The 16,360-nt window shown below is 45.0% G+C and overlaps 1 protein-coding gene across 1 annotated transcript; it reads left to right on the forward strand.

Annotated features, from left to right (window-relative positions):
* Positions 1-7,920: 7,920 nt before the first annotated feature.
* LOC308409891 (olfactory receptor 2K2-like) lies at positions 7,921-10,882 on the forward strand (the record flags this gene model as incomplete). The annotated part of the gene is made up of 2 exons (XM_080902891.1): positions 7,921-8,967; positions 10,825-10,882. Exons 1-2 carry the CDS (start codon positions 8,069-8,071, stop codon positions 10,880-10,882), a joined length of 957 nt encoding a protein of 318 aa, XP_080759017.1. The 5' UTR covers positions 7,921-8,068.
* Between the last annotated feature and the right edge of the window lie 5,478 nt (positions 10,883-16,360).

The raw sequence follows: 16,360 nt of genomic DNA on the forward strand, positions 1-16,360 counted from the left end.
TAAACTTTGCTAGATCCGCCCCTGCACAGTTACCAGCGTCAGCTACGTAGAAAAGGATCCTGGTGTAGAAAGTAATATTAAATAAATTCTAACAACAGCTTATCAAGCTTAAACGTGCTGCTGTTGTTCAGCCGCTGGTTTCCTCTTTCTGGTGCAAAGTGGGCCAAAAACAAACAAGAGAGACGGACTCGCGACAGAAAAGCCGATCAGCTGATCATTAAGCAGTTTCATGATTGAAGTAGCAGCAAGAAGAGGCAGTCGTTTGTTAAGCTTAACGCAGGAATGCTTTACAAACATTCAGAGATGGACTTACACACTTGCTTTACTTCTCTCGGGATAACTTTGTCGGAGATGAAATGCCAGGTTGCTAGCGAAGCTCCAAATGCTATCCAGACCACCACAGGTCCCGCATGCCACAGCCGCTCTATCACGTGATGCATACTGCTCCGACGTGCTAACGTTCTGAGGTGAGTTATGGCATGTTGCAAGTTTTGTGAGGTGCTTTCGTGATATTTAATGGATCGGATTACATTTTTTATTTTTCTCCGATATCCGATCCAGTAATTTAGGTCAGTATCGGACCGATACCGATACGTAATATCGGATCGGTCCATCTCTAGTACATACTGCGGCAGTCATACAGACAACTGGACGGTCCAAAAGTTGGCCTACCTATTACTGGCTGAGGTTTCAGTAGAGTTGTGGCTGAACCACATAAAAATATATCATTAATTTTAATCTCCCCAATCAATTACAATGTTATGTTGGAATGTTGTTAAAGAGGGTCAAAAATGTTTCAACCCAGTTTGTTTTGCAGATTCTGTATAGCAGCTTTATTATAGGGAGAACACAACTTCCAGATTGTATGAGTAAAATCAGGTTTTTTCTCTTTGTCAGTTTAACAGTTTCTATTTTGCCTGTCACTGTTCCCTGTCTGTTTTCTTACGTGGTTCTTCCTGACCTTGTACTTTCTCCTCACGTTCCCCTCTTTCCTCTCTCCCTCTTTAGACTGACAATCATACACAAATAGATTGTATTCAATTAGATGAAAAGTTACATCCATCCATCCATTCGCTTCCGCTTATCCTTTTCAGGGTCACGGGGGGCGCTGGAGCCTATCCCAGCTGTCATAGGGCGAGAGGCGGGGTACACCCTGGACAGGTCGCCAGTCTGTCGCAGGGCCAACACACAGGGACAGACAACCATTCGCACTCACATTCACTCGCACATTCACACCTAATGGCAATTTGGATTTTCCAATTAACCTATCCCCACTAACTGCATGTTTTTGGACGGTGGGAGGAAGCCGGAGTACCCGGAGGGAACCCACGCAAACACGGGGAGAACATGCAAACTCCACACAGAAAGACCCCGGCCTGATGGTGGAATTGAACTCAGGATCTTCTTGCTGTGCGGCAACAGTGCTAACCACCGTGCCACCGTGCTGCCACGGTGCCAAAGTTACATTAATATGAAAAAAATTCTATTAAGATCACAAACAAAAAGTCCTCCCTCAGTATACTTTCAACCAAAAGGCAAATAACCAAACCACATGAACATCTAATAAAAGATGTAAACATTGAAACACTGATCCAACATTGTTCTTGATTGACGGATCATTTGATCTTACACTTTTACCTGAATGTGGCTCCTTTTTTTGAAAAAACTTCCTTATATCCATTATGAACCTGGCTGTCTCTCTGTACACACACACACACACACACACACACACACACACACACACACACACACACACACAACAGGAGTTATAAGGTTAATGGGCATTCAGTCAGTTAGCTAGTTAGTATCCATTTCAAACAGGACAGTGGTAACAACAGTAGGCTACGGACAATTTTAAGTTTTAGATTTTAAATAGGCTGTATACATTTCAATGGGGGCAACAGGATGGTCAAATGTCGCTTAATTGACTACAGAGCAGGACGGATTGTAGGGTAGCAAACATTGTCGGAAAAAAAGTTTTTAACACTGCAGGTTACCTGGGTGTAATGCTTTTCAGCTAAAAAGAAACATGGTCTGACTCCTACCTGCTTTGATTCATTTGCTGAAGCACCCCCAAAGTTGGGCTAAAATTGCCCCTGATGTAACTCAAGTTATTTCATGATGGTTGAGACATTGTATAACTAAAATAATTTGTTATACTTGAGCAATACTTGACTGAAAGATGAGTGATGGAAGAAGCATAGATAAAATAGTAATGTATGCACTCTGAACTTTGTGCATAGATTGGTTTTTGACCAGGACTGGATCATTCGAGATCTGAACCCTGTGGGTTCAGTGGCAAGCCAATCCCAAGAGAGTGACTGTAGACGGACCAGAGTACGGTGTGGCCAGCCGTGGGATCCATCTTCAGCGAACCTCAGGACTATAACTACATTCCTTGACACAGATAAGACTAACACTTTAAAAATCTACCCGGGTAGTGTTAGAACCAGTGGACAGAAACACACACACACACACACACACACACACACACACACACACACACACACACACACACACACACACACACACACACACACACACACACACACACAAGGAACTCTAATTTCTCTTTCCAAAGAGAAGTGGACTGAGCAACAGGAGCGGAAGCTCTTTAATTGAAACTCTTTGGAGAATTTCCTTAAAGAGGATGTTTGGTTATGATTTTATTTTTGAGCCCTTTAATGTGCGTTTGTGCACTGTAGGAAGCCGGCTTTAGACAGGCAGGGTTTGTAAACTTTACAACTTTCAATACAGTTTCTATTCAAATCACATCTTATCTATCATTGTGTGGTTCCTTCTCTGCTGATCCTTTCAAGGCTCCATAGTCTTACCTAGAACTTCCTGATACTAGTCCAAAGTTGTCAAGACAATAATTTAATGCGTATCTCATATTATTTAATTGTAATACCTGTTACACTATTGTGGGCATACTCAACCCATGGGAGTTGCTCACTCCAAGTTGTCTGATTGGTGGATGCCAAGCACCGGAGGGCCGCCTCAAGTTCCTGATTGGCCCGTTCCTGATTGGCCCATTCCGTCTGGCCGTTAGTCTGAGGGTGGAAACCAGAGGAGAGACTGACCTGCGCTTCGAGGGCATTGCAGAATTCTTTCCAGACCCGTGATGTGAACTGCAGCCCCCTATCGATGTCCGTGGGGATTCCGTGAAGGCGAAAGACATGGTTAGTCAGGAGTCGAGCTATTTCTAAAGCACTGGGGAGCTTGGGGAGGGGGACAAAGTGAGCAGCTTTCGAAAAACGATCAATGATAGTAAGGATGACTGAGTTACCTGATGAGGAAGGGAGGCCCGTGATGAAGTCCATTGCAATGTGTGACCACGGGCGGCCAGGGGTCGGTAGGGGTTGGAGAAGGCCGGAAGATGGCTGATTGACGCTCTTGTTTTGAGCGCATGTAGGACAGGCAGCAATGTATTCGCGGACGTCCTTAGCTAAGGACGGCGACCAGGCGAAGCGTTGGAGGAAGGTAATGGTGCGGTGGACGCCAGGGTGGCAGGTGAACTTGGCCGTGTGAGCCCAATGCAAAACTCGTGATCTGACAGTAGAGGGAACAAAGAGTAGGCCCGGAGGACGCGTACCAAGGTCCGGTTCCGTTCGTTGGGCCTCTCGAATAGCTGACTCAATCTCCCAGGTTTTTGCCCCGACAACACACGTGGAAGGAAGAAAGGGGGCGTCCTCGGCAGCTCCGTCGGAGGTGGCAAATTGGCATGAGAGGGAATCGGGTTTGACATTACGAGAGCCGGGTCTGTAGGTGATTGTGAATTGGAATCTGGTGAGAAACAGAGGCCACCTAGCTTGCCTGGCGTTGAGTCGTTTCGCGGACCGGATGTATTCCAAGTTTTTGTGGTCCGTCCAAACCACGAACGGTTGGGCAGCTCCCTCTAACCAGTGACGCCACTCTTCTAGGGCCAGCTTGATCGCCAATAGCTCTCAGTTCCCCACATCATAAGTATCAGAAGTAAGCACAAGGATGAAGCTTACCACCTTGTTGCTGGGAGAGCACTGCCCCCACTCCTGCGTCCACCTCCACGACGAAGGGTTGACTGAGATCGGGTTGGATGAGGATGGGTGCAGAGGCAAAGCGCTCCTTCAGGCAAGAGAAAGCCTGGCGAGCCGGTTCATCCCAGTGGAAGGGGACCTTGGGTGAGGTGAGGTGAGACGAGTCAGGGGTAGAGCGAGCTGGCTATAGTTGCGGAAACGGCGATAAAAGTTAGCGAAACCCAAGAAACTCTGAAGCTGCTTGCGATGGGGTGGAGTGGTCCAGTTTAACACAGCCTGAACTTTGGCGGGGTCCGCTTTCAGGTTACCTTGTTCAATGACATAGCCCAGGAAAGAGACTGTGGAAGCATAAAACTCACATTTTTCCCACTTCACGAAGAGACGGTTTTCCGGGAGGCGGTGGAGGACCTGCCTGACATGGTGTTTGTGTTCAGAGACAGAATGAGAGAAAATGAGGATGTCATCCAGATAAACGAAGACGAAGTGGTTAATGAAGTCCTGCAGTACGTCGTTTACCAGGGCCTGAAAAACAGCTGGGGCATTGGTGAGACCAAACGGCATGACAAGATATTCAAAATGACCAAGGTGATTGTTGATGGCTGTTTTCCATTCATCCCCCTCCCTTATTCTTACCAGATGGTACGCGTTGCGCAGGTCCAGCTTAGTGAAGATGGTGGCCCCCTGAAGGAGCTCGAAGGCAGAATGTAAAAGAGTGAGTGGATATTTATTCTTCACTGAGATGTTGTTAAGGCCCTGATAATCAATACAAGGTCGTAAGCTCTTGTCTTTCTTGGCAACGAAGAAGAAGCCGGCGGCCACAGGAGATGACGAGGGGCGAATGAGACCTGCGGTGAGTGATTCGTTGATGTATTTTTCTATACTTTCACGTTCGGGCTGAGACAGACTGTATAGGCGGCTGGTAGGGAGAGGTGCGCCTGGAAGAAGATCAATGCCGCAGTCATACGGCCGATGCGGAGGAAGCGAGCGTGCTCTATCCTTGCAAAACACTTGTTTGAGATCATGGTAGACGGGTGGCACGGAGGAGAGGTCCGGCGGCTTGGAGAGAGAAGAATTGGTTAGTGGTTCGGAAGAGGGGGTGGCAGCTTTCAGACGGGACATGTAACAATCCTCCCCCCCACCCCACCTTTTTCCAATCGATAACAGGGTTATGTTGATGCAACCACGGGTAACCCAGAACTAGTGGCATGAGCGGAGCTTGAAACACATACAGCTGTATAGTCTGGGAATGATTGCCAGAGAGAGTCAGTAAAACGGGCTCAGTGATATGAGTGATGTTAGGAAGCCGCTGGCCACTGAGGGCGGTGACTTGGAGTGACTGTGGCAGAGGCTCAGAATTCAGATTTAATCGTCTGGCCAGCGAAGTGTCAATAAAGTTCTGTTCCGCTCCTGAATCGATTAGAGCCTTAAGAGGGCTGACCTGAAGCTGCACCGTTAATTTAGCTGCTGGCATGAGCCGTGGAGGAGACTGTGAACTAGAGCCCACGCCCACCCGTATTCTCATCTCTACTGCAGCCTTTTGGCAGAGACGTGCAAACATTGGCAACATGACCCTTACGGCTGCAATAGAAACACTCACCGGCCCTCCACCGACGGTGCCTTTCCTCAGGGGAAAGGCGAGAGCGACCCAGCTGCATAGGTTGCTCACCCTCCTCCATGTTGTGCGACTCCGAATCTCTTCCGCCACTCGTGGCGCTTCCGCCCGATGCTGCTTCGCCGTGTCCCAGAGACCTCTGGGAAACATAGTCCTCAGTTCTGCGTCGCGCACGTAAATGCCCGTCCACCTTTACACACAACGTTATCACATCAGACAAAGTTTTAGGTAACTCTCTTATCACTAGTTCGCCCTTTAACTCATCACACACGTTGTTCAACAAAGTACTTATCAATGCTGGCTGCCCCCACCCGGTCTCTTCGGCCAACGTCCAGAACAAAATGAAGTATTCCGCCATACTTCGTCTTCCCTGCTTAAGATTTAGTAAATGGTGAGATGCTGCATCAGCGCCAGTAGCTCTCTCAATCACACATTTAAATTTAGCAAGAAAATCCTGGTATGCTGACGTCAGTTCTCAAAACAGCTTGAGCCCAGGTTAAAGCCGGTCCGCGTAAGAGCTGGACAAAAAAGGCAATCTTAGCCTCGTCAGTTTCATATGTCCTCCGCAACTGTCTAAACTTTGGGTCAGAAAGCCGGCACATTTGTGAAACTCACCCGCGAAGGGTTCCGGTGTTGGCAAATCTCGCTCCGGAGGCTCCAGGGAGTGGGATGAGGCGAAGCCAAAGGCCCGGGTGCCGGAAGCTCAGAAGCCGGTAACTGTGAGGAGACAGAGGGAGGAGAGGCTGCTGGGCTTACCAGGGGTACGCGCTGAGCAAGGACCTGCGTTAGAGCGGTCAACTGCTGATTGATGAGCTGCAGCCTTTGTTCGTGACGTTCCAAAACCTCCTCGGCTGTAAGGACGCGCTGCTGGGCGGCAGAGTCCGCTGACTCCATATTCTGGCTGGATCGTTATGTTAAGGTTCAATGCAGGGGACTCAAACGCAGGACTCCTGAATCAGCTGAATAGAAGGGAAATCCAAGGGGGAAGTCACTCGCTCTCCAACTCTCCACATACACGACAACAGTCCTTCTTTTCACACTTGACACACAGATTCACACGGGAAAGGTAATCCAGGGGCACTGTAGATAAGGAGACAGGAATGAGAACGATATTCACAAAAGACACATGACTTATCTTGAGCTGTAGCTTGACTTTCACTGACCTGAAGTGGGCCCTCCACCCTTTTCCGGCTGAGGACCATGGCCTCAGATTTGGAGGTGCTGATTCTCATTCCCACTGCTTCAAACTCAGCTGTGAACCGTTCCAAAGCAAGCAGAAGGCCATCACCCGATGAAGCCAACAGAACCACAAACTAGAGATGAGATTCTGAGAACACCCACAAAGAGCATTCGGACGTAGCTTTGCCGCTGCTCCAGGTGGCTCAGCACAGAGTGGAGAGCTACATTGATGGCATCTTCTATGGATCTGTTCGCATGATTTTCAAACAGGTAATCACTGGTCTGATCCACAATGAAGACGAGTCCACGTACAGGCCAGCTGTTCCACTGTTGGAGTCGGAACCACCAGGACCCGACTGTGAAGGTGACAGTGAACCTTCAGACTCGCCCTAACTATACTTAAAAATAGAGTACTTACCGTGGATCACTTCAGATTCCTAGGACCCACCTTTCCACGCGATCTGAAGTGGTCCCCACATATAGACTCTATCCAGAGGAAGGCCCAGCAGAGGTTGTGGTTCCTGCAGCAACTCAGAATTTACAACCTGATCTCTGAGACCATGGTTTTATGCAAAAAAACTTTTGATTTACTCTTTTCTGGGCTGGAGGAAAAGGGGGTGGTCGTGGTGCAACGATAAGGTTACAACACTCTGCAGAAAATTGGAGAGGTACCTGGGATGGAATCTTTCCATTGTGGAATAGGAAAGGTAGAGAGTGAGCAGGCGGCAGAGTAACAGGTAAGTAGAAGGTAACAGGTGCAAACAAGTCTTTTTTCCACAAAGTTACTAAGAGGCAAAGACAAAGCAACATTCACAAGAACATCTTACTGTCTTTCTAGTGACTTCAGCAAACGTCAGAGAGCCTGATCATTATCACTGAAGCAACAATGATCTGACTGGACTACAAAAGACTACAAACGAAAAACAGAAGAAAACCACAACAAGCCCTGGACAATTATGTTTAATTGGCATAAATGTAAAAAATTCCTAACAGTATTATGAAGAAAGCATTTTTTAAATAAAGTTGTAAAACGTTTTAAAATTTCTTTTTCAAGAACCTGCAGGTTTGTTTTATTATGTGTTTAGTACATGATACATATTAAATCCCCTGTGATTTTCCAAAGCTGTGAGCTTTCATTCCAGATCAATGATTGGCTGGTTTGAAATCCCAGCTCACGTGTTGCTGTTATCTGTACCTGATAGAGGAGAGAGGAGAACAGATACAGTGAGAGACTAGGCTTCACTTAGGTCTCTCAATCACAATGAATAATGTTTCTGTAATAACAATGTTTTTTCTTTCAGGTTTCAATGAAACAATCAGTCACAGGTTTGTTCTTTTTTTCCTCAGTTTGTTGTGTTACTGCATCATTTGCCTCGTCAATGTTTCTCTCATTGTGATCATCATCTTGGACAGCAACCTCCATGAATCAATGTATATTCTGCTCTGTGTCTTTTGCATCAATGCACTTTATGGAACAGCAGGTTTCTTTCCCAAATTTCTCTGGGATCTCCTCTCTGATGTTCATCTCATCTCATATTACGGTTGCCTTATTCAGACTCAGGTGATTTATTCTTTTGTCTGTGGTGAACTGTCGATTCTTGCACTCATGGCATATGACAGATATGTAGCCATATGTCAGCCACTGAAGTACCATTCTATCATGTCAAAGCAAAGAGTCATAAGGTTTGCATGTTTTTTGTGGTTCACAACTTTCTGCATTGTGGCTGTGAATACCTTTCTAACATCCAGACTGAAGTTATGCAGCCCGTATCTTTCCAGACTCTTCTGTGTGAACTGGAGTATTGTTCAACTCGCTTGTTTTCCAGCACAAACTATAGTTAATGGCATATTTGCAAATATTACAATAATTATTTATTTGCTTCATGGTGTTTTTATAGTTTGGTCCTATATGTATATCATTCAAACATGTGTAAAGTCTATAGAAAACAGAGCAAAGTTCATGCAAACATGTGTCCCACATCTCGTCTCATTATTTACTTTTGTTGTGGCAATACTTACTGATGTTATAAGTATGCGACTGGGTTCGAAAGAGTTGCCTCGGACCCTTCAAAACTTTATAGCATTAGAGTTTCTTGTCATTCCTCCTATTATGAATCCTCTGATTTACGGTTTCAAACTGACCAAAATTCGAAAAAAATTGTATAGTGTTGTTATTTTAAAAAGAACTAATTTTTGTTTTATTCGATCAGAAAATAGTTTCACACACAGCTAAGTGTCACACCCATTGTTTGACATCCATTTTTTAAAATAAGTCCAAAAAATGTTTAATTTTTACTGAAATTTGTGTTTTATTTGGAGTTGTCTGAAAACATGTCTATTGATGTGAGCGGATATGACGTTTTATTATTTATCTGCATTTCCCAGATGATTTACATTTTGTAGATGTCTTTGCACTAAATGTATTTTTGATGGTCACCTGCCTAATTACCAAAAAAAAACCCCACTGATATGTAGGAAGGCTGTAAATTTCACTCTCTTTCTTCTCATTACTGTTCAAGGAAATAACAGGCACCGTGGAGACTGCACATGTGAAAAGGATTAAAAGACAAACTGTTTTAGATGTGGCAGCACTATCAGAGTGTCAATCTATTTTGATATTATGCTGTCTTATAAATCTGATCCACAACCACATGGATGTGAAGCAGTTTTAGTAGTTTTCTCAGTTTTATCCTCTTTTTCTTTAACACTTATTGAAACAGTCAGAGGTTTTAGCAACTGGACCAGTTTTAGAATTTCTGCTTAATCAAACATGAAAGTCTGTTTTTACTTAACACTTGTACAATTAAAAGGCTTTTCCATTGTTTGAAGGATTGAAAGTTGAAGCTGAACATTTACAGTGCAAATCAGTTTTTCTACACGATAATGTGAGAAATCTGTTAAACAGTAAGAAATAAATGTTTACAATTGCAAAAAGAAAAGATCTGGTAGCTCATTTCCCAGCAGCAGGTGAGGCCAAGAAGCACCACATCCCACACACAAACTACCAGCAAAGGCCTCCCCAATAGGCGTGGTCTCTCCCTGCTGTGCTTGACCTTCTAAACTGACACTGTCACGGTCTGCCGGAGCAAGCCGTGTGGGAATTATTTAGGACCAGGAAGCGGCAGCTCGGGTGCACCTGAGTTTAATGACAAGAGAAAATACAAACAGCAAACGGTGCGGGTGGACATGAAACTGGAAAACTTAAAGTGGGCAAAACTAACAAAACAAACCAGAAATGAAGATGCAGGGAGGTCAGGGGAAATACACAGGGAGAGACACAGAGAAACACAGAGAGACCGAGGGAAACAACACAGACGAACCAGCAATGAGGACGGGTGAACACACACTATAAATACACATACCAGTAATCAGGGGATGGGAAACAGGAGGGAAACATACCTGGGGGACATAACAGCTGACGAGGTAAGGGAAACATAAACAGAACACACTGACATAAGACAGAGACCTTCAAAGTAAAACAGGAAACACATACACGTAATGACACAGACTCAGAAACGCAGACTGGACACAGATACACGGGCAGAAAGAAAAGAACACTAACCGAGGAAGAACAGAACCAAAATGACAAAAATAGAAAACACAAAACGCTGGGTCAAAAGGACCCAGGTTCATGACAGATTGACTAGAATGGCTTTTATTGTCACTATACACATGTACAAAGAGATTGAGAGCATCTCCTACCCAGTGCAGACATGTGGGGAAAGAAGAAAGGGGGGTGAGGTGCACAGTTCTGTGGCACTGTATACATATGAGCAGTTCAATATCAAATATACAAATATTGGAAAAAATAAATAGTCTATATTTACAGTGAGGTATTTTGACATAAATTAAATATTGCACAGTGGTGGTAGTGTTTGTATATTCTGTGTATAGAGGAGAGGCTTGAATTGGGGGGTGAAACTGTGTCGTCGGTTCATGTGTGAGTTCAGGGTGCTCATGGTTTTTGCAAAGGAACTGTTCCTAAGTCTGTCAGTGTTTGTGCTGATGCACCTGTAGCGCTTCCCTGAGGGAAGCAGGTCGAACAGGTCAAAGCCTGGGTGGGAGCTGCCCTTGATGATGTTTGTTGCTCTGTTGAGGCAGCGGGTGAAATAAATGTCTGACAAGGAGGGGAGAGGGCAGCCAATAATCTTCTGTGCTGCCTTGATTACACTGTGAAGCTTCACTCTGTTCCCATCTGGTCAGCTGCCGTACCTTACTTTGATGCAGTATGTCAGCAGGCTGTCAATGGACGAGCAGTAGAAGATCAGCAGCAGGTTGGAGTCCAGTTTGTGCTTCCTGGGAAACTGGAAGGTGTCGACCCTCTCCAACCATCACTGTTGATGTATAGGGGACCTAAGTCAGTGCTGTGCCACCTGAAGTCGACAATGATCTCTTTGGTTTCCATAGTGGTCAGTGCTAGTTTTTTCTCTGAACACTATGATGTCAACTTCAGGACTTCCTCTCTGTAGGCTGCCTCGTCTCCCTTTGAGATAAGTCTGACTAATGTGGTGTCTTCAGCAAACTTGATCATGATGTTGTTGTTGTGGGTCGAACTGCAGTCTTAGGTTTAGAGACAATACAGGAGGGGGCTCAGCACACAGCCTTGTAGGGAGCCAGTGCTCAGCATGTGAGTGGAGGAGAGATAGGGGTCAAGTCTTACAGTCTGGGGCCGGTTGGTGAGAAAGTCAAAGGCCAAGAGTGACCAGTTTGGTGAAGAGGATATCCGGGATGATTGTATAGAAAGCTGAGCTGTAATCCACAAAGAGCATCCATCCATCCATCTGCTTATCCGGGGCTGGGTCACAGGGGCCGCAGCCCTAGCAGAGAAGCCCAGACCTCCCTCTCCTCAGCCACCTCCTCCAACTTGTCTGGGGGAACACCAAGGCATTCCCAGGCCAGCGGGTGAAATAAATGTCTGACAAGGAGGGGAGAGGGCAGCCAATAATCTTCTGTGCTGCCTTGATTACACTGTGAAGCTTCACTCTGTTCCCATCTGGTCAGCTGCCGTACCTTACTTTGATGCAGTATGTCAGCAGGCTGTCAATGGACGAGCAGTAGAAGATCAGCAGCAGGTTGGAGTCCAGTTTGTGCTTCCTGGGAAACTGGAAGGTGTGGACCCTCTCCAACCATCACTGTTGATGTATCGGGGACCTAAATCATCAACAAGTCATCAACATTTCTGCTTCCTCTGAAGCAGAAATGGGCTTCAGAGGAAGCCCATTTCTGCCGCTTGTATCCGTAATCTCGGTCACTACCCACAGCTCGTGACCATAGGGGAGGGGAGGGACGTAGATCGACCAGTAAATTAAGAGCTTCGCTTTTACACTCAGCTCTCTCTTCACCACAAAAGACTGGTATTGCATCCATATCACTGCAGCCGCAGCACCAATCCGTCTGTCGATCTCCCACTCCCGTCACTCATGAACAAGATCCCGAGATACTTAAACTTGGTGTAACAAAGGACTGGACAGGCAGGGTTTCACTTGAGATACATGAAACACGTTATGGATCTGTATATTTCGGGGACGGACAGAAACCGGGTTAACCAGAGAGTCTATAACAAACAGACCAATGAAGGTGGGAGACAGTTTCTTTAACTCAGCTCGGAGCGGAACAAATCGGGTCCACAGCCAAACCTTTTGTCCCGGGGTGTAGGCAGGTGCAGGGGTCTGGCGACGGTCCGCAAGGCGCTTATTGCGATCAGCTGCGCGAAGAAGGGCGGCCCGGGTGGCTCTCCAGGCACGTCGACACCTCCGTAGATGCTGCTGGAAAGAGGGGACAAAGTGCTCACCTTCGACGGCCGGAAAGAGAGGTGGTTGGTAACCCAGAGATGCTTCGAAGGGGGACACCCCGGTGGCTGAGGAGGTAAGACTATTGTAACCCACATCAGATTTGTGGGTTGTGCTGCTGAATAAGGTTGGAGGTGTAATTTTCCCTCCCCACCACTAGGAGGCGAGTATGCGTTGAGATGACTTTCTGTCAGTCAACATTTCCTGTTGTGCAAGCCGTTACTCACAGGCAACCTCCAAATTAGCTGAAAGATCCCAGTAAGAAAAGCTAAAATAAAAGTTAAATTCACAATTTATCTTCACATACTAGTAGTTAATAGATGGCTATTTATTAGGATCTGATATCTGTGAAATTCGGCCGGGGGGAGCTGCGTCAGCCAGGCGAGCTATCTCACCACGAGCTCCGGTAAGGGATGCTACATGAATGTTAGCATCATAAAGACATGTAGTTGACTGCTGTTAATATATTTTCTGCTTTAAAAAACAAAACCAGTCGGAGTTGTGATATTTATGTTTAAAGTACTGTAACATCACTGATATGCAGATGTTTAATTTTAAGTGCTAAAGAATATATTAAAATGTGCCCAGCTAACCGCTAGGATTAAGCTACTGCTTAGCCATTTCTGTGTATTTCTGTGGTCTAACATTACTGTGATTCATCTGAGTTTGTTAGCTTTCCAAAACGTTGGAGAAGCAGTAATATCGTCATGCAGTGCTTAAATGCACCCTTTCAGTTTTGTTGACTTAGAAGTTAATTCATTTGATAAATATGCAAAAAGTTCATAAAATGTGATTATAAAATGTGAGGGATCTCATTACTCTGTTGAAGTATTAATGTTTTAAGAAGTTGATATATTTTTCTGAGATATAATTCAAGTTGAAATATCTTAAAAAGAAGAACAGTTAAAAGCGAGCTGTTAAAGGGATAAATATGGGAGAGTGAATCTTACAAGTTTATTTATTCTTAAAAGGGTAAATATAAGGTATATTTTCTGTTGCGCTACAACCTTGTGTGATGTAACTCAGGGGCGATTCTAGGATCAGAGATTTGGGTTTGCTGAGCACCCAGAGAGCTGCCCAGCCAGGCAAGATAAACCTGTCTCTGTCAGTCCCTGCATCCGTAAATGTTGTCCCGAGTTCTCTCTGACTGTCACTTTGGTGCATTTAAACCCCTGTTCCTGCCTTTCCTCATCGTCTGTTGTCTTCGTCTCCGTTATCAGTCATCATAATTTTACCATCTCTGTGCAAGTCTGCAAATGTCTTTATTAACCCTTTAAGACCTACCATAGAACCAAGGCCGCCAGAGATTACTTTATATTTTTACATGCTGTAGTGCCATTTTTGGGAGCATTTCAAGTTGCTATACATCAGTACAACTGTTATAGCCCATATTTTAATAATATGTATGCATTAAGTCCATAGTAACTACATTAATTGCAAAAAAGTGCAATAAACTACAAAAAAATTGAAAATCGTTTCTGGTTTTTTTACATATATTTCTACTTGGAGAAATTTAAGAGGCTTATCCCTCAAAACTTTGAATACAAAAAAGTTGCAAAAAATAGTTTACAACAATAGGAAATTTATTTTGAGTGTCTTCATAGTTTTATTTTTGAGATACACCAATTTTTATATACTGCAGGAAAAACGAAAAACAATCCTATGATGCAAATTTGCAAAGAAAACAGCATGTGCATCTAAATAAACTATTTCCAGCAGTGCAATTCGAGTTCTAAGCATCCCAGCAACTATTCAGAAAAGCATAAAGTCAAACATGACTTATAAAAACACCAGTATAGGCTCTTAAGGCCTACAAGTAAAAAACTACATTTTCCGCAAAAATGACGTCACTTCCGGTTTCGGGCAGGAAATGGTGGACATGCGATCGTTCGCGCTGACGTCTGTTTCAATGTGGGAAGTGTTACGAACAGCTGATCAGATCGGCAAAGCGTGTTTCTGGAATATTATGTTTTTGTTCCTGCAAGCGCTTTTTATGCGATTTTTGCAAAGCTTTATGTGGAAGGAAACCATGACTTAGGACAAGCTGATGGCATAAGATGTAAGTACAACTCCTCCAGTTTCATATGCAAAACAAATTATTGCGCTAGCTTATGCGGTTGCAGTGCTACCGGGATTTAAAAATAGTTACGCAAAAAAGAGCGTGCCCGCTCCGACCGGCTTCAAAGGGTTAATATAAGATTCTTAAATTCATCAAGTCTCTCTGTGTCTGGGTCCTCGTCACAAAACAGGACATGACTGTTTTGTACATTTTAACACAATTTAATCCCCACATTTGTGAAAGAAAAGCAAAACACTTTTTTGAAAAGTCTGTAACAAAACCATCAAATCTGATCAAGCTTATTTAAATGCTGCAAAAGAAGAATGGATTGGAATAGAAAAAATACATATCCTAACCTTAACTACTGGGGGAGAATAATGAATGATGCTCATAGTGAGTAAAAAGTAAACTGAGGGCATTTTTTGGACAGAGATCCACTTTGGGGCGATCGTGGCTCAAGAGTTGGGAGTTCGTCTTGTTATCGGAAGGTTGCCGGTTCAAGCCCCGGCTCGGACAGTCTCGGTCGTTGTGTCCTTGGGCAAGACACTTCACCCGTTGCCTACTGGTGGTGGTCAGAGGGCCCGGTTGCGCCAGTGTCCGGCAGCCTCGCCTCTGTCAGTGCGCCCCAGGGTGGCTGTGGCTACAATGTAGCTGCCATCACCGGTGTGTGAATGGGTGGATGACTGGATATGTAAAGCGCTTTGGGGTCCTTAGGGACTAGTAAAGCGCTATATAAATACAGGCCATTTACCATTTTAATGTGTATGTATAATATAATACAGATACATAAAAAACACTCCCAAAACAGAAATATTACAAATAAATGATCACAAAATATTAATAAAAACTATAACCATTTAGTGCGCATGCGCCAACCAGCGTGCAGCCTGTTACAGTCGCTCCTGCTTTTCTCTTAGTTTAGCTCTTTTTTCTTACGTATTCTTTTTTTTCCTGACTTGTATTTTCCTCCGTTTTCTATCTCTTACTCAATCATGTGGATTGAGAGAGTTTTTGTTCTTCTGGTGGCCGTGGAACTGTTACTTTTATCAAGGAACGGGACCGCGGCACATCTCCTACACGCACGGACTGTTTACTCCAGAGATCAGCTGATCGCCCTGATGCCGGCCGGTTCGCTGGCCAGGCCCGCAGAAGTACCAGCTGAAATTTGGAGGAAAACACATCGGGGATGCAGAGGTCAAGGACAGAAGAGAAGAAAAAAGGTGACGGTGAGACAGCGGAGGCTCGAAGCGAGGAGGAGGTTTAAACCGTGTCTGCCGTCTATCGTGATGGGTAATGTGCGATCGTTGGCAATTAAAATCGACGAGCTCTCAGCACTGGTACGGAGTCAGAGGGAATACCGAGAGTGTAGCCTGATGTGTTTCACCGAATCATGGCTGCACCAGGACATTCCCGATGAGAATGCTTCCGTGGAAGGCTTCCACACTGTTCGGGCGGACAGGGACAGCATCGCTAGCGGTAAGCGGAAAGGAGGTGGGCTTGCTGTTTTAGTTAACAACCGGTGGTGTAACCCTGCCAACATAACAATCAAAGAAAGGATTTGTTGCCCGGACACTGAACTGTGTGCTGTTGGAATCAGGCCGTATTATTTACCCAGGGAATTCTCTCACGTCATCTTGGTGGCTGTTTATGTACCCCCCTCTGCTAACCCCACAGCTGCATGTGACACTATCCACTCTGCCATAGC

The sequence above is a fragment of the Rhamphochromis sp. 'chilingali' genome (assembly GCF_963969265.1).
Source record: "Rhamphochromis sp. 'chilingali' genome assembly, chromosome: 14".
Classification (NCBI taxonomy): Eukaryota; Metazoa; Chordata; class Actinopteri; order Cichliformes; family Cichlidae; genus Rhamphochromis; species Rhamphochromis sp. 'chilingali'.